This window comes from Apus apus, chromosome 3, assembly GCF_020740795.1.
Source record: "Apus apus isolate bApuApu2 chromosome 3, bApuApu2.pri.cur, whole genome shotgun sequence".
Lineage (NCBI taxonomy): Eukaryota > Metazoa > Chordata > Aves > Apodiformes > Apodidae > Apus > Apus apus.
In genome coordinates this window covers 102,527,266-102,548,811 of record NC_067284.1, presented here as the reverse complement: position 1 = coordinate 102,548,811, position 21,546 = coordinate 102,527,266, and the positions used below count along the sequence as shown (strand labels likewise).

General features: G+C 39.9%; 1 protein-coding gene across 6 annotated transcripts in view; it reads right to left on the bottom strand.

Moving 5' to 3' along the window:
- The window catches only part of NHSL1 (NHS like 1), a 176,964-nt gene that overhangs the window by 20,520 nt on the left and 134,898 nt on the right, over window positions 1–21,546 (bottom strand). For all 6 annotated transcript variants that reach the window (XM_051615865.1, XM_051615866.1, XM_051615867.1 and 3 more), the window contains exons 3-4: window positions 12,024–12,151; window positions 3,515–3,707 (exon numbers count right to left, since the gene is read on the bottom strand). In XM_051615865.1, coding sequence (XP_051471825.1) covers window positions 3,515–3,707; window positions 12,024–12,151 — 321 coding nt within the window. The remainder of the gene's footprint in view (window positions 1–3,514; window positions 3,708–12,023; window positions 12,152–21,546) is intronic.

Genomic DNA, 21,546 nt, shown 5'->3' with positions numbered 1-21,546 from the left:
TATAAAGTGCCAGTTTGATCCAAGTTTCAGACTGATTGAGGTCAGGGCATATTAAAGGAGGAGGAAGCCCATGAGATCTATAAAATTTTGAGCTATGGATCCCACTGGCTTAGTAGAAGTCCTGAAATACTGAGACAGACTACCCACTGTCTGGGCCATTGCCACTATTAGGACGTTAGGACCCTTAAAAGGTCAGGGTCAGGACAATTAGATAATCCTGTCCTGCATGACAGTAATAATTCTAGGCAGACTATAACAAATCCATACAATATGAAGAAGAAATTTTTAATCTCTGAAAATATCTTTATCCATTCAAAGGCCAGCAATTATGCCTGAGATGGTGAGTTGCAAGGAAATGAAAATACAGCTTTGAATGCCCTGGAATAAAATGTATTTGGTAAGTAAAGGGTGCAAACAAGGAGAGAGTCTTTTACATGAAGGTTCAGACAGCACAAACAGGATATCCATGGGGAAATGTTACTGTGTCAGCCAATCCACAGCAACTTCTTCCTCTGAGCTACCCAAGAGCTAACTGAACCAATCCATCTTCCATGGCTTTTGATAAACAAAGGCTTTTTCAAAGCCACTGTGCAATTTTACAGAATTTGTAAGTATCAGCTTCAGTAAATTCCAACAAGCAAAATCAGAATGTCTCCAGTCTTCTTTTCCCTTCTTCATCGTAATTTTTTTAAGGACTATAACAATGTTAACATTAAATATATTTTGCAGATGTAAGGATACTTTTCTCCTTCTGTTACAGGTTTGTAACAAATCATCTAGGCATTCCTAATATGGTCTTACTCAGTTTTCCCTCATGCAGTTTACTCAGTTTCCTTGGATTCACCGAAAATATTTAAGTATGTGCTTAAATCTCACTGAAGTCAGTCAAACTAGACTCAAGCAAATGCTTAAATGTTTTGCAGGATCCAGCCTGGTGCTGATCACCTCCACCATCACCAGACTCCTTCATCTGGAAAGAAAGTTAGTTCCGGAAAACCCAGGAGAGCAGACACCTTCATACATCTTTTAACCCCCAAGATACTTAAAAGCAAAGACTGACCACCACTGAAAATTCAGCCCAACCCCTTCCAGGACAGAATAAGCTCAGCCCAGGCACTCCCAAAGACTGAAATTGCTTCCAAACCCACAGGTCTAGTCTGCAGCTTGGCAGCCTAATGCAATGCCCCTGCACCTTCAGGCTATCCAAAAGATTTTTACTACTACTGCTGCTGTATTAGTTGCAATTTGTTCACCAGTGAGCCCCGAAAGCTGAGCTCGCGGAGCGTTATTGCACAGCCACATGAGAGGCCTTTTTAGCAGAATCATTACTAATGCACTGCTGAAAATGCTGTCAATTGCCAGCAGCCTCTTCAGAGTTAACCTTTTATTTCATGCCGAGAGTAATAAAATGGGAAGTTTTTTGACCTCTCTTCTAGGAGAGTGAGAAAAAGAGCAAGCGAAGGAAAAAGCCAAACCAAAGCCATGGTTCGTTCCACAGCACGTTGGATAAATGGCACAGAAATTTTGGTTGGTTTTTTCCCTGTCTTGTGCAGTAACATAAGGAACTTCACAGAATAAATTACTCGGTGCGTTGGAGGGCAGAGGAGGGGAGCAGATTGTGACTTTTTAAAGAGGAACAAGGACAGTAGCTTTTTTGTGTGTTGTGTGTGGCCTATAGTCTGTTACTGCCGCTTGCCTTGTTTCACAGTAGCAACGTAACTATTCCAAGGGAAAGGAAAACAGTGGATCCCAGAGACTAGTCCACATACTGCAACAGCAGTCTTCCTTCCCTGCCCTCCCTTCCATTCCCTCGATTACCATGTTTGTAAAGGAATAAACGCTCAACAGCACACTACAGAAAGGTGAGATATAGTATGCACGTGCACTATTTGTATCAGAAAAGTTGAGAACCACTGAGTTTGCTGAATGCAAAACAAACAGTTCAGGGGACACAAGGTTTGCTACACCAGGGTCGAATTAAGCTGCCTGAAGTCACAAGTGTTATTTATACAAACACGGTAACGTTCCCAGCAACACTGAATTAAATCTATGAGTTATTTGATCTCATTTTTCTTTCCATCTGTTTACTTCCACGTATTTTCAGTACACAAGGTCATTAAACGGAACAGCAGATTACTCTTTCTGTAAGTATACCCTGTTCCTGCTGTTGCAGTATCTAAGCCCTGCTCAAGCTCATCGATTATGTCAGATTATCTGTTGTTCCCATAACTCGGCCTTCTGCACCAGTATCCTACAGTCCTTAGATAATGCCAACTGGCCTACCAACATTTCAGCATTGCACTTGTTTTCCTTCTGTTCATCTTTCCAAACTTGGAGGGTTCAAAATTTTTTACAGTCTTCATGCTATTTATTTAAACTATTTTCTGCTGTTTATTTGAGGAATCTGTTCTTTTTCATTTCTCAGAGCCCTCTGATGTTTGTGATAGGAATACTGCTCCTATAATACTTATATATTTAAATACTGTTAAATAGTATTATTTGAAATAGCAGTTTATAAAAATACATGTGAAAAAACTACTGGTAGTCACATGAGGAAAGTGAACGCATAATTTACTCTCAAAACAACACCAAATGTTGCAAGCTATTGATTGTAAGAGGGAGCATGGAGCCAGAGAGCACCATATGGTATTTGAAAAAAATTGGATATTGAATACCATCCCGGTTTTGGCAGGCAAACGGTCAGTTATTTGAATTAACTAATAACAGACAATCTTGATATTGTGCAGAAAAAGAAGGATTATTAAATTGAAGTGATAATTCATTTTTTCACAGAAACTCTGATTACACATAACAAAGTATCTATTCAGCATTAGCCTTTAACATTATTTAACTGCCACAGAGCAGCAGTTCTGCAACTGTAAAACCAAAGAGCATTTTCAAAATGAGGAGCGAATACACAGTTCATAACATTGAAGTGCAGACAACTGTCAAATAAGTGAAGTGTTTTAGCAAGGGTCTTGCTCGAAAACGTAGTCTTATTAACTTTTGAGGTTCTTACCCTACTCTCCTTGACACCTAAACCTCTTGTTGCTGATAAAAATAAGACCCCCGAGTTCTTCTCCTTGAATTTTGTAACATTCAGTCTTTGTAATACAGAAGTCCCTGATAACCTGCCTTACATAAAATTCCTAGAAAAAATCCTTAAATATCATTAGCATTGCATAAAATATGATTTTCCATTACATATCTTCAAGGCAGTCCACAGCAAAGCCCTGCTACTCATGAACCCTCTTGTATTTCATGAGTATCTAATGCCATTTCAAGGTGACGTTGCGTAGACTATCTTCATAGTGATCACTTTAGGGGATTTTCAGGTTTTCTCATTAAGTTTGAAGGTGGACTATTAAACACAGAACACTTTTCACAGAAAGGTGCAACAAGGAATGCAGAATTCATGCATCAAATATAGAGTGTCCAAGAGAACTGCATGGATCCCCTTTTATCCCTTCCCTCCCTCATCAGTGTAATGTATTGACTGAAATTAAAAGCCTACCAGTCACATTAATAGGGACGACATCTGTTTGGACTGCCTGTGCTTGTTGTCGCATTTTCTCTTCTGGCGTTGGCAGTGGCAGTGACTTAGTCCAGTTGGTTTGGGTGTTGATATCTGGTAACTCGTTTGGAACTGGAGTTTTAGGCCTTTTGACAGTAACAATCTTTTCTTCTTCTGGGGAAGAGACAGGACGCTACAAACAGAAATACACGCAACAATGTAAGTTTAATTAAAAAAGAAAAAGAAAAAAAAAAAGTGGGACTATGGTATTACTATGGTATTGGTGCTGTAGTCAGCACAACTATTTGTCAAGCACAATATCATACTTTGACCTACACAAAGAGAAATTAAAAAAAAAAACAACAAACCAACAAGCAACAAAACACCTGGATTGTATTTATCCAAGACTGCCGATCGATCTAAAGAATATATAGCAATGAGAAAGAAGAGTGGTCTTGAGCAAAGCACAGTAACTATGTTACACACTGACCTTGTCCCTGGTGTGATAAACCCCTCCCAGTGCCCTACTAGGAAAATGAGATCTGTGCACTGCTTTCCTCTAGCTGGGCTAGGTTGTAAGGACATGTAAGATCTCAGCAAAAAAGCCTGTTATGAAGAGAGAGGTTTTGGGAGAGCTGAGTAAAAGAACCACTCTACAAAAACATCAGCCATGGACTGGTATGGCAGCAAGAATGACTTTGCTTTTGGCCTTGGAGAAACTCATGCCATAGCCAATTGGTTCATTTTGCCCATTTTTCAAGGATGAAGCAATTAACAATATTAGAAGCTACAGAATGGTCATTTAAAAAGTTATTCCTCATCCTCTTTAGGCAGATTTCACCTCCATGATGGGTGTTTCGCTTAAACAAAAAACCAAACAACCAATGAACCAAAAAAACCCTTAAAAAAAAAAAAAAGAAAAAAAGAAAAAAAAAGACAAGCAGGTTCAAAGCATGCAGAAGACAACCAAGACAACACTGTGGCTTCTAGCAGGAGGCTGGTTACAAGCTCCAAGCAAACCTGGGAAAAGCAGCCTTCTCTCCTCCCTGGTCTTGTCAGCAAGACACCCCAGGGAATCCCAGAAGCAGGAGAGGAAGGAAATCCTGGAGGAAACCCAACCTCCACCTCCTCCTGCCCCCAGGCAAAACAAAAAAGAGAACCATGGAAGAGGAACTGCTAGCAGAGATGTCTGCAGCCTCCTGACTTCTCTGCTTCAGGGTTGTTTGCTTGGGGACCCCCCTCCCTACCATCAGAGCAAAGCTACAGTTTTCACCCCCTCTTTCCTTTATTCCTCCCCCTTTGGAGAGCAGAATACAACCCGAAATAAGGTTGTCAGTACTGGATCACTGCCTCTCCTGGTACTTACTCCCTCACTGTTATACCCAGGCATGAAAAGAAACACCATAGCTATTTATAACAGATGGATTTTTTTAATATATGTTTTCAGTCTAAGCTATCTGTTTTCTCTTGAAGCTGCCCACTATACAAAAGACACACCCAGACACTGTACTGCAACCAATGTTTATAATTTCTGATCTTAATTTTCTTCCTGTTACCATGAGGAGTTCCTGCTATTTATAAATAAATAATCATTTATTTATTCATTCTATTATGGTTTCACTCTACATCCTTTAGGACAGGGTCCAGGATTTTATTGAATAAAAAATAAAAATTAAAGTAATTTCCAGGCCAACAGTTAAACCACAGAAAAGTAAAATATCTACAGGTAATAAAAAAACAATTCAGGCAACTAAATTATTACTGATGCTATTCTACAATTTGGAACCACATTTTGAAATATGGCATCTTTTTTTCCAGGAAATAATCTATTTCTGCCAGTATTGCATTTCTTTACTAGAGAGGCTGTAGATGCCCAGAAATTATTTCAATACAAGCTTTCTTGGAGGACATAAATGTATTTTCAGATCTGCATTGTTTTTAGAGGCTCTAAACCCATTTCTATAAAAATACATGAATGCTTTTTTTTAATGTGTGTACATACACTATTTATACATATATATATACACCGTGTGGGCACACATATGTATATGCACTTACACACAAACACATGCACTTTCCCACCTTAGATCACTCAAATTTATAAAAATCTTCATTAACTTAAGCAATATGGGAGACAAATGCCATTGCAGAATGGAAAGCTGCCTCCAGACCATGCTTCCCCACAATTAGGTTTAAAAACAGCTGAAAGAGTTTGTAAAGAGCGTGGCAGGGGAGTGCTAGTCCAGTGCCATAGCAGGCAGGTCTGTGCACTTAAAGGAGGTATCAGGGATCAAGGCAGAGAAAAAACGCTTTTCTCTTCCACAAAGAGCTTTCCTCCATCTGGATCAGGGCACCAGTTTGTGTGGGGAGAGGATGAGCTCCACTGACCTTCAGATACTCTGCTTGGTTGACACTGTCAGCATCAATATCTGTCGTATTTGGACTGTACTGCAGTGCCAGGTCTCAGCTGTCATATAGCAGTCACCAGGGGCTACTCCAACATGTCAAGTGACAGAAACACTACTTACAAAGCCACCCTTCCTCTTCCAGTAAATTACCCCAACCAAGCAGAATGTTATTTGTTTTTTTTTCTATTACAGATAGATAGAAAAACTGAAGAATGGAAGTGAATCCTAATTATTAAAAAAAAAAAAAAAAAAAAAGATTGAGTAACAATCACAAATTTTGCAGAATTAAAAGTTAACTGGGGGCAGATGGAAGAAGACATACAGAAAGGAATCAGCCCCATGAGCACACAGTGAATGAAAAGCAATTGACACCCCAAGAGAAAGAGAAGCTCATCTTTCAGCTTTCTTCACACAGGAAATTATTACCTTCATAGTTGGGATGAAAACAGGGATTTATGTATCTTTAGCAAACATTCCCAGATTCACAACACAGAAGCTTGCCAAAGATGCAGTGAACTGCTGCTGTATAACAGGAAAGTCTTCAAGTAAGGTGTGCTGTATTAGAAATAGAACTGGATGAGGCAGTACTTTCAGATTATGTATCTGCTTAGGAAAGTTGATATGATTATATTCTACTATGACTATGTTCATAATAGAAAGCACCTGTCCCAATTTTAAAGCATCTCTGATTCATTATAACTTTATTACTAGACTGAAATGGCCACATTTCTGTGCAACGGGATGTTAAGACCCATTTCCTCAGGAAAAAATTGTTGGGACTTGATCCTTTTTAATGGACATGGGAAAAGGTGGGATGGGATGCGAAAGGAACTGCCTTGGGCCTTGCAGTGTTTGCACGAACATGCATTAGAGGGGGAGAAAGCATGAACTTTCAAAAGGAAAATTCAATCCATACAAATTTTATCATTCAGCATAGGAACTTCAAACTTCCACTTAAGTCATTTACAACACTGTTTACTGCAAGCATTCCTAAAATGATAATTTATCAGAAAAACAAAATTGGAAAAAAAAATAAATAAACCCACACAGCCTTGTGGACAAGAGCTATACCAATTCAGCTGTCTATTACTGATTCCCAACATCCAATTTCTTCTCTAGCCTTTTACTAGCTTTGATAGCTCAAGTGCCCCTTCACCAAATGCAGAAGGATCAAGACAAACAGTAACAGGAAAAAAAAACAAACCCTTAATCTTGGCCAATCAAAAATGTCACTTTATGTGCCTGCTTCAACTCACAGGGTTTCATACTGTGTTATGGAACACCACCATGTTATAAATACATGTGAAATTACACTTAAGTTGAATTGCTCACATCCTGCTCTAGTTAGTGTCCTCCAGACCAAGGCTCCCAATCTAGTCCCCATATTCTGACAAAATATTCTCCTTTATTACTTCCACACACAGATCTTCAGTTGCACTGGCCAAGTCTGCTATCCTGTTAAATCCTTTGCTTCATAACCATCACTGTCTCATTAAGGAAGGGATTATTTTTACTTTTTTTTGGTCAGCAGAAATGAGTGACCATCAAGCAAGTTATCACCATAACCAGCATTGCAGAAATGTGCCTTTCTTCTTCCACTACTGTGTTGCACTGGGATTAAAAACAGAAGGACAGTCATACTGCAGCAGATCAGAGCTCTAAAAACCTATTTAGTATCTGCCTTATGATAATAGCCAGTCAATGACATACATATGTAGTTAGATCAGAGGATGAATGCAGTGGATGCCTTCCCTTGAATATTCTCTCAGCATTGGATGGTGCCCTCCCCCTCCCTGAGAATTTACCCAGTTCCTTTTTGAACCCATGTAAATTTTAAGCAACCACAGTTCCTGCAGCAGCTGCAAAGTGTATGTGGTGAGTGAAGAATTACCCTCTTTTGTTTGTTCAAAGAGTTTCTGTACTCACTTCCTTATGGTTTGGCATTTTATGCTTTGCCTTGCTGTTTCAACTGAGTAAATTTAGCATTATATAAAAAAAAAAAAAAAAAAAAAAGAAAAAGAAGTGAAACTATAAAATACATCTGCTGATTACAAGAGCAACTCCATGCAAGTGCAGAGGGTCAGGGAGGCCAGCTGAGGGCACCACAACCTAGAACCACCTCCAGTTCTGCCGGAGCCCATGCCTGAGGGCTCTCAGGAGTTCCCATCTCCAAACTGGACTGTCCAACCTCTTCAGTCCTTCTTAACGCTAAATAAAATTTTGGATTAGACCTCCTCAAGTCCCTCAACCCAACATAGTTAATGCATTTGTTTTCACTTAAGCTACTTAACAGTCTCTTGGAGGTACTGAAAAGACAACTAACAGTTTGGCTTAGTACAGTGGCAAACATACACTTTCCCCCCCATATATATAAGCAAAAGAAATGTGTTTTCACCCAAAACTTAATTGACTGTATCAAGGCAAAGTTCATAAGTCAAATGACAGGACCTGGAGAAAAATACCATGAGCTTTTGGCATACACATATTTTCATAGATGGAATAAAGACATGATACACTGCATACCTGGGAGCAATTACTCTCTACAGCTCATACTAATAATTTTTTAAAAATACCTTACTCCAAATTAACAAGGTTATTCCTTGGCTAACTGAAAACCAATGAAGCAGCCAATTAAATAAAACACAATGCTCACTGGACGAGGGGTTTCAAAGGAGGCAAATGTTAATGTTAAAGGAGACAAAAAGGAATGAAAAAATCACTGACACAAGTGAATAGAGGATACTGGACTGCAGACAAAAAAGGAGTAATGAGGAGACAATAAAGGAAACAAACCTGGAATGACATTCTTCTGTTGAGCAGCTGGGTTGCTTTTTTACTTTTAAACAGCAAAAAAAAGCAGGTAACAGCTGAAGGCTAAGAGCAGTGTAAGACTACATATATGCTACGTGCTACAAGTAACATCAAGCTGCAGGTATGGCAGCTGGATGGTCCCACTTGTGGGAAAGGTACCTTTTTGCTCCAGGGAACCAAGTTACAGCAGGCGCTAATGCAAGACTGAGAGATGCAGTCTAACAGACTAGACTGTTGAGTGGGACAAAAAGAAACAAAGAGAATGAGTGATAAAAAGGGAAAGAAAAAAGAATAAGAAAAAAACACATATAAAAGACAAACATATTTAAAATACAAAATGTACACATTTCAGAACATAAAGGGAACCAGAACCTGAAAGTGGTAAATACATCTATATAACAATATCTATCTGTACACTGGGTAAATAAAGCAATACTGAAGAACAGGAATGGCTCCCAAGTCTCATCACCAACAATGGCCAAGTAAGAGATGAGAAAGAAGGACACTTGTACTGAGATGTAAAATCCAGATGAAGCAATTTAATCTCCAACAAACTCAATTAGGGTCAGTACTGCAGCGAAGCCTGTGCTTCAATAATGTAATTTGTAAGAATCAACATTAGGAGTAAAAGGGTAGTTCCAAGAACTTCATTTTATATCAACTACCCCTAAGATTACTTCAGCTCTCTGTTTTTTAATTTTGTTTGCTTGTTTTTGAGTTGGGCTATCTTGCCTGCTTATCTCTAGCAGTTTGCCTTTGGAACAGCAAAAGTTCTGCTTATCTTAGACTAAGACTCACACTGAACCACATGCTTTATGGCATGAGTATTACACTCTGGTGACAAACACCCACCTCCTGAGAATGTTTGTGGATCGAGGTCTTCTCTCATATCAGCTAGCTATGGTTCCATATTACATCTCCACCAAATACAGACAAGCAGAGTACATTTTTTTTTTAAAAGCAGATAAAAAAGAGTAGGGAAAAACGTTTTTCTTTGTGAAATCACCATGTAGCAAAACATACCTTTTCTGCAAGTCGGTAATTATGTCAACTTATAAGCAAATTTTCAAACAGTAAAAAGCTATTAATCCATTCATCATTATTCTGCTGTTCTCACCTTTCAACTATTGAAGTACTGCATGTACAGAATTTAAATGCTGGCTTTTCTGCTTTAAACAGTCAACAAAGCTACAAAACTTTCATCTAATGTTGAGGAGCTCACATTTTGAATCATGGGATTTTGGTGACCCCAGTTCCACGCTGTCACTGAAGAACTCTTCTGACAGCTGAAATACAACTTGCCCAAGGCATAAGACTGATTAGAATTATTTGGCACTTTACCAGTAAGATTATAATTTAAGTTCAGAGATCTGTTGTGGTAAGCATTCATTTTTAGAAAGAGTAAGCCATTAAAAAAAAAGCCAATTAAAAAAGGTATTGGCCAGAGGACACCACTGAACACTCCATTGTACAATATGAAGGGAGAATCTCATGCTACCTTTTTACAAGGCATTAATGCCTTTCTGCCTTAAGAGTGGTGGGGTTAAAGTTCTGAGACAATCAGTAACATCTGAGACTGTGAACTTGGCAACTATCTTTCTCCACAGCTCTGAATCATCCCTTCAGCTAGAAATATTTAAAGGAAAGTCTTCCAATTTGAAATGGAAGTGCTATGCTATCCTTGAAACATAATTTAGTTGCATTATTTTTTTTTTAGACTGCTTAGAAATCATTAGTGACACATTAGGTTAACACACAAAAAAAACATTAGCCAAGATTAGGATGACAGGTCTTAGTCCCTAGGAGGCCTCACTCTATTCTTATATGCTGTCATTCAAATTGTTAAAAGAAGTGTATTTGTATTTTTTAAATTTTGCATTAGTTTTACATGGGCAGATGGTCATAGACTGCACAGCATTGGCTAGGACCAGATGATAACACATGCATATATATGCAGTACATTACAAGCAGCAAAACAATGTGTTAATACTTTCCCTGGTGGAAATCATAATTCCACGGATTTCAGCAAGGTTTTGCAAATTATCACTATGACACATTCCACAGTATGAATGGGCTTTATATTCTCTGCTCACTGCCAGTACATACCACACATAGCTAAACAAGATGCTCTAACATTCCCTGCCAGTACAAAGATATAATGCAATCACCACCTGGATCAGAGACTGCTCATATTCCACACCACCTTTAATTATGTGATTAAAAACCATGGAGGATAGAACTGAAAAAACTGTACCTTTTAAAGTGAGTTGTCAGAACTTGCACACTTTGTACAGAAACAGAGTCATCTGGTCCATGCTACAGAGGCATATATGGTTTAATAACAATCCAAAGAACTTAAACTGCATTACAATAACAGATATCGTCCCACTCTCTGAGCAATAGTTTGTGGAAAAGAATTGTAGAATTATCTATCCTGAAAATCCTGGGAGCTCCAGCACTTCAGGTTTGGACAGCAAGGCTCCACTGCATCTTGCTGTCAACCCCAGCAGTACTGTCCTTTCCTGGAGCACCAAAGCCAGCTTCTCTTTCAGAGCCCACAGGCATAACTGGGTAAGGTAATGACAGAGCAGCAAAATTTCTTCTTTAGAACACTAATGCAACATACTAGTTCTGTAATTGAAGCCTATATAAATTGATGTATATATAACAATATGTCTTGACAACTAACAGGATTTTTGCTCAACTGCCCTTCTCTTCCTCTCTTTCTTTAATTTCTAGATTGTAAACTAAGCATACATGGATTTGAGATGTGGGCAGATAAACATGAAAACCATGAAGCAACCTGAAAGAGAGCTGATAAACACAACTTGGTGGGGAATCTTACATTCTTCTGGATGCCTTTAGCAAGCAGCTGTGATACATCAGGACAAAGCCTCTACCTAATGAAACTGCCTCACTACCTGAATTAGCAATTCAAAGCGTGCACATGTTGCTGTTACAGCGCAGTACAATGATGGCTGGTTAATAGCTCTTCCTGCTACTTGAATGTAAACACTCAACAGATTCAAAACAGCTACAGTTGCTGGGTTCTTCCCTCTAGAACATTATCAAACTCCTTCTGGCTTTCATACCTTTATTTTGCCAGGGAACTTTATATAAATGCATGGGTAGAATGCTACAGAACTCAGACGATCTAGTTTGCCGTAATTCAAAGGAATTAGCATCTTTATGATCCTTTAAAAATCCTACCTTATTGGAACAATATTATAGCAGACAATTAAACCACATCAAGCATGTATTCTTTCCAACACTTTGTCCCCCACCATTACCTTTTGTTCAATTTCTTCATAATCATCCTGGTAACTTCCACAGATTGCACCGGAGGACGAGGAGAAAGTGGGGCCCTGAGAGTAGTACTGGGAGCTTCGGTAGCCATCCCGCCGCAGCTTGTCACACTCTGCCCAAAAACAGAGAAAGAGGACATTATTGAAGGACAAACAGCCAGGACAGTTTATACTTGGTGTATACTGCACTTACAGAAGTACACAGTATTTTCCTGAAACTCTTTACCATGCATTAGCATTGTCTGATATCTTTCTTACAGTTGTATCTATATTTTCACCTTCCTCACATGTAGTATATACATATGCCCACACATAAGAGTATATACACATGGCTCCTATTTAACCCAGAGATGGCAAGAGTTTTGGAAGGAAAGGAGAAATGGATTTATGTATTTATTTGAGGTCTGGCTCTGTGTCTTGACAGATGGCAGCATCTTGCAGGATGGGAGATGGAAGAACGTAACACTGGGGGTCTCATTTGCCAGACCGGTAGACATCCATTATGTGCCTTACACTTGAAATGATGATGTTGCTCACTACTCAAGCACCATCTGCTAAACAACTTTGGCACTGACCACTTGTCTTGTCCTCCTGCCCATGGAAGAGAGCATTTACTGTGATTTTGAAGAAAGGAATGCAAATCACAGGGATCTCAAAATTTCACGTCACTGCAGAACACGTGCAGTTTAATATTGAAGAGTTTTCACAGTTCAGGGAGTATTCAGAGCAAACGTGCACCCCTCACTCAAAACGACCAAAATCACAGTCAGCATCTCAAACCCCTCACCCATGTTTTCTACAATCTTCCCGCCTCCTAATTGATATTCAGTGTGATTGTGCTAAAGAATAACAGACGACAGAGCATAAGGAAGAATTAAATGTTCAAGATACGGTAATGAAACCCATCAGCTCAGTCAAACTGTTAGCTTTATGTTTCCAGAGACAGATACCTGAATCTGTTGAAAAAGAGGAAAGCAAAAAGAAAATTAAGTATTTGGTGCATTTCTAAGGAACTGAAATTTCTGCACAATACACAGGCTTTATCATGACACAAAGTGCTTTTTTTACCACTTGCTGGAGAAAGACTTTCTGCGATTATATCATGTCTCCCCTATCTTGATCTTTTTAATACTCCTTAAAATAGAAAACATGCTATGTTTATATTGAGGGCAAGGTTTTAGAGAGGCTTTTGCCTAGCAAATGATATTTGCCTAGCATACATTTGCTCTGTTATACTCAGATGCTTCTGAGATTGAGGTCTGGAGGACTCTGTGCTGATGGGTCAACTGACCCAGTGCATCCACAGTGCTATGACGATTAATCAGTGCAGACTCCCCCGTATGTGCACATGCACATCGAGAAGGCAAGCTCACAGTTTGACACCAACCACCACCACCAGAGCCAGATGTACCTCCTGGCCTATCCTGTGCTTCTCTATGGGATCAAAATGGGCAACATGGCATGAACCTGCCACTTGTGTCTCAGTTCAAGGACCTAGGGCAGTGGTGGTGGGTTCTGAGATCACAAACAATTGCCACATCTCAGAACCAGAAGGTGGGTAATCCTGTTTACCAGTTTTCCACAGATAAGCATGCCGACACCGCACGCATCTGGCAAACAGCTGCGCTTCACGAGGGGGGTGAAAAATTACTGCCAGCAACCACAGTCAAAGAAATTCCCACCCCACCCTTCCAAACCTGGCACTGGATCCAGCACATAACACTGACAAACGTGAGCACCCTGATGGGTTGCTTGCTGGTTTAAGCTACAGATCAACAGGGACAAGCAGGCTGCAGCAGAACAAGGCAGCCCAAAGACTTGTGTCAGCTTGTAGTGTGGGTTAACACACTAAGCTGTCTCCTTAGACATTGCAAGTTTTACCATCAGATCAGTCGCTAATCACAATAAACATGAAGACAACCTAATGAGGTTTATTTTTCCTCCTGTTCTTGGGATAAGGCCCAGCATCCTGGCTGGCCACTGCTATTACTCTGCAACACCAGGCGTCATGGCATGCCCCAAGGGTGACAGGCTCTGATGGAGCATGATAGATGCACCCTCTGATATTAACTGCTTCACCTAATTTATTATCCTAACCAAGGTGGTGAAGATGATGAATAACGTACTTCATGAAGCACAGAAGGACTCCAAAAGTCCAAGGAAACCAACACTGAAGGTCTCAAGTCCACTGTAAGTTCAAGAAGACAGACAATAAAAGACTGGTAGTTTGTCAAGCTCACAACCTCCACTTGTCCACAAGAAGCCAAAAGAACTGCTACAAACCACCAGCTGAACCACACCAACAAAAAGGTGATCTGTCCCCAAAAACAGGTACTCTATTTATTCACTGTCAAAGTATATTTCATAGCACAGCAGGAAACGCACACTATGGACAGCACCTGAGACCAACAAATCTCAGCCAAGGTTTTAGACAGGTCTCTTTGAATTCATATTGCAACAGGCTGCAAGGGCAGCACAAGGTCAATCATAGCATCTAACTGAAGCTACTGTCACTGTTAGACTGATTGTGGCAACTGTTGTTTAAAATCTGTTCCAGCTGGGGGCACTCCCCCATCTCATCACTCCTATTAAAAGCGCACATAGTCTTCTATAAGCAATCAGGTTTGTATTTTTCAGATTTTTTTTTAATGTATGTATAATATACCCAGGAAGAAGCTAGAAATACTTGCTCTAGGAAAGACTCCAGACATGTTTCCTTTTTTCCCAGAGGAGCAATAGATAACTTGTTCTATTCCCACAATCCCTAACAGACAGGAACACTATACAAAAAGATAGTGAAAACATTATTCCAGTTAGGTTATTTCAGCAGCTGAAAGCTGGGTAGGTAGCAGATAGATACAGCCAGTTTCAGGTATTAATAATCTTTGGTTTGAAGAATGTGACAATATGTTAGTTCTAGCTGAGTCAGAGACATACATACTCTTGGTTGGACCCAAGAGCTGAGATACCACTACCCACATTATTCAATACACAAAAAAGTGCACAGCCTTTCCATAGTTCTGCCTAAAAACTGCCAGGGCAAACCCCAGGAGACTGCATCAGGCAGGACATAAAGCCCCATTCCTGAGAACACGCCTGCTGCTAATGTGAGTTGAGCAGAGTGAGCTCCAAGTCATAATCTCGCATGTATCTGATCTGAACTGTGCAATAATATTACTGTGCCCCAGATTAACCAGTTTTGTTTACACAAACACTGACCATTTGCCTTTGCCCAGGAGGACCAGCAAAGAGCCACTGCCTTGGCAATTGTGATTGGTGCCTGCACTGGGTGGTGCCATGGCATGAATGCTGGAACTACCTCTCCTTCATCCCTTGACTTTCTAGGGCTGAGCACACAGGGGTGCTGCTCACCATTTTCTGCACTCCTGCAAGTGCTTTTCTTGCTACGTAAAACCCTAGATTAGTTCTTGTCCTTCTCCTTCTATACTAGTGATATGTTAAATGTCAAAATGTCCTCTGTATTGGAAATGTTGCTTAAAAATTACTGTAGTCAGATTATTATAATTTATCCCTACTTCTGTGGTACAAGACAAACCTTTCCTAGAGAAGGAAACTTTGCCCAAGGTTGAGTTTTGCCGTTCACAGGGTGGTTTTCATGAAGCATGAAAGAAGTGTGTGGGAAACATGGTCAAAAACCTTTTAAAGGACCTCTTTCCCCTAATTTTCACAGTTACTAGAACAGGGTAGATACAATGCTCAGAAGATGCATGACAGAAGAAAATACATTAAAGCTGTCAGTGCGCAATACCATTATGTCTGAGTCTCTGCCATATAACCAACCACTTGTACATTTGCTCACCATTTCGTTACTGGAGGGTTTGGTAAATCCTGACACCAGGCAGAAGGGTGCTGAGGATGTGCTTCTCATGAACAGCAGGTGAGTATATCACCCTTCTCTGCTCTCTTCCCTCAAACTAAATAAGCGGGGGAACACGCAGGTACCAGCAAGCACCAGTGACAGCAAGGGCTCAACTGAGCCAAGTGCAATTCTGCACCAGAATTCCAAGCCACAAGCACCTAATACAGCACTGCTGTGAATAACTTGACCTCTACATGTAAAAACCTCATGACCCCTGCAAAAGGTAGTCAGGCCAAATGTACACAAATACCTCCAAGGCCTCTCAGCCCAGATCGCCTCTCCAGTTTATACAAGAAAGTCATAAGAAATTGCATTTGACCCCAAGCTGGTAACACCCAGGAGCAAGTCTAGTACGCAGATGTGATTTACTGCTTTCCCATCAGCTCAAAACTATGCTCTTATGTGATAATTCGAGCCACAAATCACCAGAGTGAACAGAAGGCACAACACTGATACCTCAGTAATTCAGCTGACATGGTATTACAGTGGAACACCAGGATTAACGTTCACCTTGTCTGCTTATCCAGACCCTACAAACTGCACTGCTCGGTGACGGAAGGACGGCCAGGTTTGCTGGGAAGGGACTGGATGCACTGCTCCTTTCCTCTCCTTTAACTGACTTTGATAACATTTTGTGCATGCCAAGCTTCCTAACCAATAAGACTATTTGCAGTATCTTGAAAGTTTCTATGAAGTAAAATCACAGAATGCTAGGGGTTGGAAGGGACCTCCAAAGATCATACAGTCCAACCCCCCTGCCAAAGCAGGACCAAAAGCTAGGGCAGAGTGTGAGATGGATTTGGAGTAGTTTTCAGAAGTTTTCTATATATTTTTATATTTTTTTTTAATCCTAAAGGAACTGTGAAAGACTAGATGCCATTTTTCATGTTTTTTTTTCATAAAACTGCTATTTCCCTGCCAATTGGGGTGCCTGGTATTGACTTGATGTGAGGAAAAAGGCTCCAGATGCTTATTTTCAGGGCTGGACCCCATTAGAGCCTGGGATTTGTCCCTAGGATCCTGCCCCAGTAACACTGCAGAGTCACAGCTTTCTGCCACTATCCTGGACCAGTCCTCCACACCTCAGGCCTGAACATGCAGCCATCACTCACTAAATTAGACCTAATCAGATTACTTGTATAAGTAAACACAGCTCACATGACCACTGCAGGATCAGGCCTTAAGCTCTGTGGCTGTTTACATCCACACATACACACTCAAGACACACTCCCACAATGCTGTATTAAAGAGTTTAATATAAAAACAATCCACTTTTCTGTGTTTGTAAGTATTTATTAGTAACCAGTAAAGACACTGGTTAAAGAATTAAAGTACCTTGATATTCAAAAGTAGAAGCTTAGGAACTTGGAGTCAAGGTTATTCAAACATCTAAAAGCTTTGACTTGCTCAGAATAACTAGCCATCCTGCGGGATGGGTCAAGCAATGTAAGACAGAAAGATAATGCCCCAGAAACACCGTAATTTGGCTTATAACTAAGAACAGCATATAGAACTTGAGATCAACTGCTAAAACCCAAGAAGAAAACCCCAGTTGGACCAGAGCAGCTTTCCAGAGGAGCAGAGGTGCTACCAACCCAGCAAAGCTGCAGGGAAAGAGCAGCACAGGCTTCGCTTGCCTTTGCACCACACCCTGTTGTCTTCTTGACAGCAAGAAGGGACAAGTGACAAGCTGACAGCTGCATCTGCTTGCCTGAAAAATTATCCCAGATAAAAACAGGGTGTCTTCTTGGCAGAGTTTTTCATGTTGTAACTTGTATTTTGTAGAGCAGGATTTTTTTTTTTTATTTTTTTTTGTACTAGAGAGAGGGTATTAACTGCAAGAGTCAGCTAAACTGTCAACTAGAGAAAGAAATCTGCTGACCTGTATCTTAAAACACATTTATCCATTCACTGCACATATCACTGGAAAACTGCTCTACTCCCTGAGGTCAGAATTTTTTTATTATTATTTTTTTTAATCTTTAAACATTGTAGACAAGCCCTTTTTCTGTAAATACCCACAAACCACTTTCTTTCCAAAGTCGTAACTACAAGGTAGCTTTTCAAAATTTCACCTATAGCCAGATAGACTGCAATACAATATACATTTGTCTCGTACAAGCAAACTTAAAAAAAATCATTCATTACTTGAGAGGCCACATTGTACTTTATGACAATATATACTGTATGACTGCTCTTCGTTTTAGAAGAACTTTCTGTTTCAAAGCTGAAAAATAACTGCATATAATTTTAATTTACTAAATGCATACTTTGAATTTGTTTTTCCAGTTGAGCTGAGACAACTAAGACCTTGTGGGTTGGTGACAGGCGTGGGTGTCAGAAGACCTGGATTCCCCACCTGGCACTGCTGCCTCTGAGAAAATCACTTCAGGATAGATCCAGTCAAGAACTTACATCTACAGACAGATACGCCACAATCTAAACTTCATGTATGTGCCTTCTATATGCAGAGTCCAAGCAGGTATCTAAACTCTGCCTGCAGCACATGGGTATATGGTGAGACACCTCAGGATAAAACCAATTAAGGAAGAACCTGAAGAGTCTTAATTCTCATCCTCACCATAAGTAACGACCAATGCTGGAGGCATCCCCCTCATGAAGGACAGTATGTAACATCCTCGCTCCTGAGAATTATGTGCTTTTTATCCAACAGTTGCTTAAAATAAAGTGCTGCAAGTTAAGAACGCATTTTTCAAGTAGATACAAATTTAAATGTTTTTAAGGATGGGGTGAGCACATGCTAAATCTCCAGCTTCCTAACAGTATGCTCTGAACACTAGGTAAAAAGGTTGCCACCACCTGAAATGTAACAACCACAGGTAGGTTTCGTGTGGGACTGGTCACACCAGTGTGTATCCAGACATGCTCTGAGCACACCTATCTAAGTGGGACCTCTTCAAGGGTGCTTGCCTGCTTGCCACACTGTAGTAAGACATGGATAAGACCAGGGTAACTCTGGACTATGCAGTTAACCACAACATTTCAGGGAGGTAACTTTTCAAGATAACAAGCTTGTTGAGTATGATTACACCCGGGACTGTAATTAAAACAGACGCCCTAGTTCAAAGGTCTCTTTGGTTAGTAAAGCTAACCAAAATCCCTGCCTTTCACTGTGCCTCTTTAAGAGTCCCTCATTTGTAAACTGAGGATAAGAATGCACAGATTTCTCTGTGTGGATGAAACAGGCTGTACAAAAGCAGAGCTATACAAAGGCAATTTTGTTTTTGATAAATATCTCATGCTAAGTACGACTTTTAAAAAAAGCAGCTCAATTTAATTCCAATGCAGCATCTATTTTTATCCCTGGATCTAAATATGAGGCAGACAGCTTGCCTCTACCAATTTATATTCCTCCCAAAAATTCATTCAGCTTGGATCAAATCCCATTTCCTTTAAATGTATAAATCCCCGTATCATCTGGAGAACTTGACTATCACAGGGAGTGCTTCTATAAAAAAGCTTTAAAATATGTTGTAAAGCCACAGCAATGATGCACTTGTGTAACAACTGAACTGTAACCAATGCTGACTCTAAAGCAAGTTCATGAACTTCAGCTGTGATATATCCAGTGCACTGTTTTGTTCAGACTCCCATTTTAATGGACCAGGAATTTCAACAGATGTAGCACTGTGGCAGCCCAGCTGAAAAAAAACTTCTGCTCAACAGCTCGACCTAGATGCTTTGGCTAGCCCCAGCCTTTGCCAATCCAGCTACCTTCCCTATGATTCCCCTCTCTTCCCCCAAAATGCAATTTTATACCACTATTTCCAGACCTTTACTTTGGTCAGTACATATAGACGTGTACGTCTATAAGACAAGCCTGTGTAACACAAGCCTGAAGACAGTGAACACTGGCACCCAACACACTTCTTCCCCAACCAAGTGCTGTATGAAGTGGCAAGTTTTTAACCCATGGGCAAAACTTAAATAGTTTACTGCAAAGCCTTCTTATCTCATAAGTAACAAGAAAGGTCTATCAGACTTTTTTAAGACTATTTTGTGTGTTCCCTCTCTTGAATAAGCAGCCAAACCCAGCCACACAAGCTAGCTTTTAATTACAGATTTTCTCATAAAATGCCATGAAGGCAACCCTAACAGAAGGCTGTTGGACTCTCTGATGGGAAAGTTCATTAAATGGGCACTTCTAAGATTTCTTATGAAAGCAGACAAATGTATCTATGTTAGGTCTATTCCTTCCAACACGCAAGTGCTCACTCTCTCATTGGGAAGGGTTTCCTCACAGAGTAACAGGAGGCCTAGCCAGGCTGGGAAGCTCTCCCTTTCAGACCAGCTTCTCCAAGCTGCTTTTGGAGTCATCTGTACACATGCTTGTAGCAGAGCAAGGATGGGACATGAAAGTGCAACATTAAAATAAGGATGCAGTTAGGTTTATTTTCAAGGCTCCAAATCAGATGCAAGTCTTTAAGAAAGATCCAGCTAAAAGGAACTCTGTCATGAGCAAATACCTTTAACAGGGTTAAGTCAATGCAAACATGTTGATAATTCCTTTCTTTCATTTCTTGAAGCTTTTAAAAAACAAATACATGTAATCCATCCTTTAATTCCCCAGGTAATCTGCATGATTTAGCCATATAGAAAACCTTTCTAATGGCACCAAAATGCAACAGCCATTACAGATTATATTTGTTAACAGGCTGTCACTGGGGTGTGCTCAAAATTATTATCACCACTGAGTTAATTTAAATTTCTGCAAGTGTGTTATACAGCTCCATTTAGTGGTGACAAGATGTCTTAAACTTAACTATTTATTTGCTTCCTTTTGCATGTTCAATGCTGGCATTAAAATAATTCTCCCTGGTTTTTCTCGAGCTTTTTTATGGATACTTTTTATTTCTTAGACAACTGGAGACACCTAATATAAAAACATGAATGGAGTTTTTATTTTTTTTAATTTTCTCCTAGGACACTTAACTATTAAACTTAAAGCTATCTAAAAAGCTGTGAACAAGCATGTACAACACTCCAATCCAAGAGAGGAAGGAGAAAGAAAAGCAAAAAGGCAAAGAACTGAAGGTCTGATATTCCTTGTGTTGGAAGTTGTTTTACTCAGCACTGAAACAGCTGAACCAGACAGTAACAGTTCACATTTCTTCTCTCCACTAAATGCAGATCTGAAATGGGGTGAGGTTCAGTAATCTTTCAGCTAAATCCTCCTACTGATACCGACTTGCATCATAAAACATTAAGAAAACACATGAATCTAGTTAACAAAAAAACCCAGTATTATTAGTATTATTTTGAAACAATTTTTTGTCTTATTTTAACCCTTACACTAGAATTCTTTCACTTATCATGTGTATCATGCACTCAATCTTCATATAATCACCCTGAAGGTTTTCTGCACTCAGCACTGCACTATATAACTAAACCTTCAAATAGGGAATCTAAAAGTTTCCAAGCAGCACAAGAGCCATTTTCAAACACATGCGGTGTAGGCTCCCAGTCAAATTCTGCTTAAGTTCCACTTGAATACTCACTTTTTTAAAATCCTGATTAGAAAGGGCAGTTGGGAGTATGCAACTTGGCCAATATCGTCAACATGTGTGCTGTGAATTAATGAAGGAACAGTAAAATGAGCAGGATATA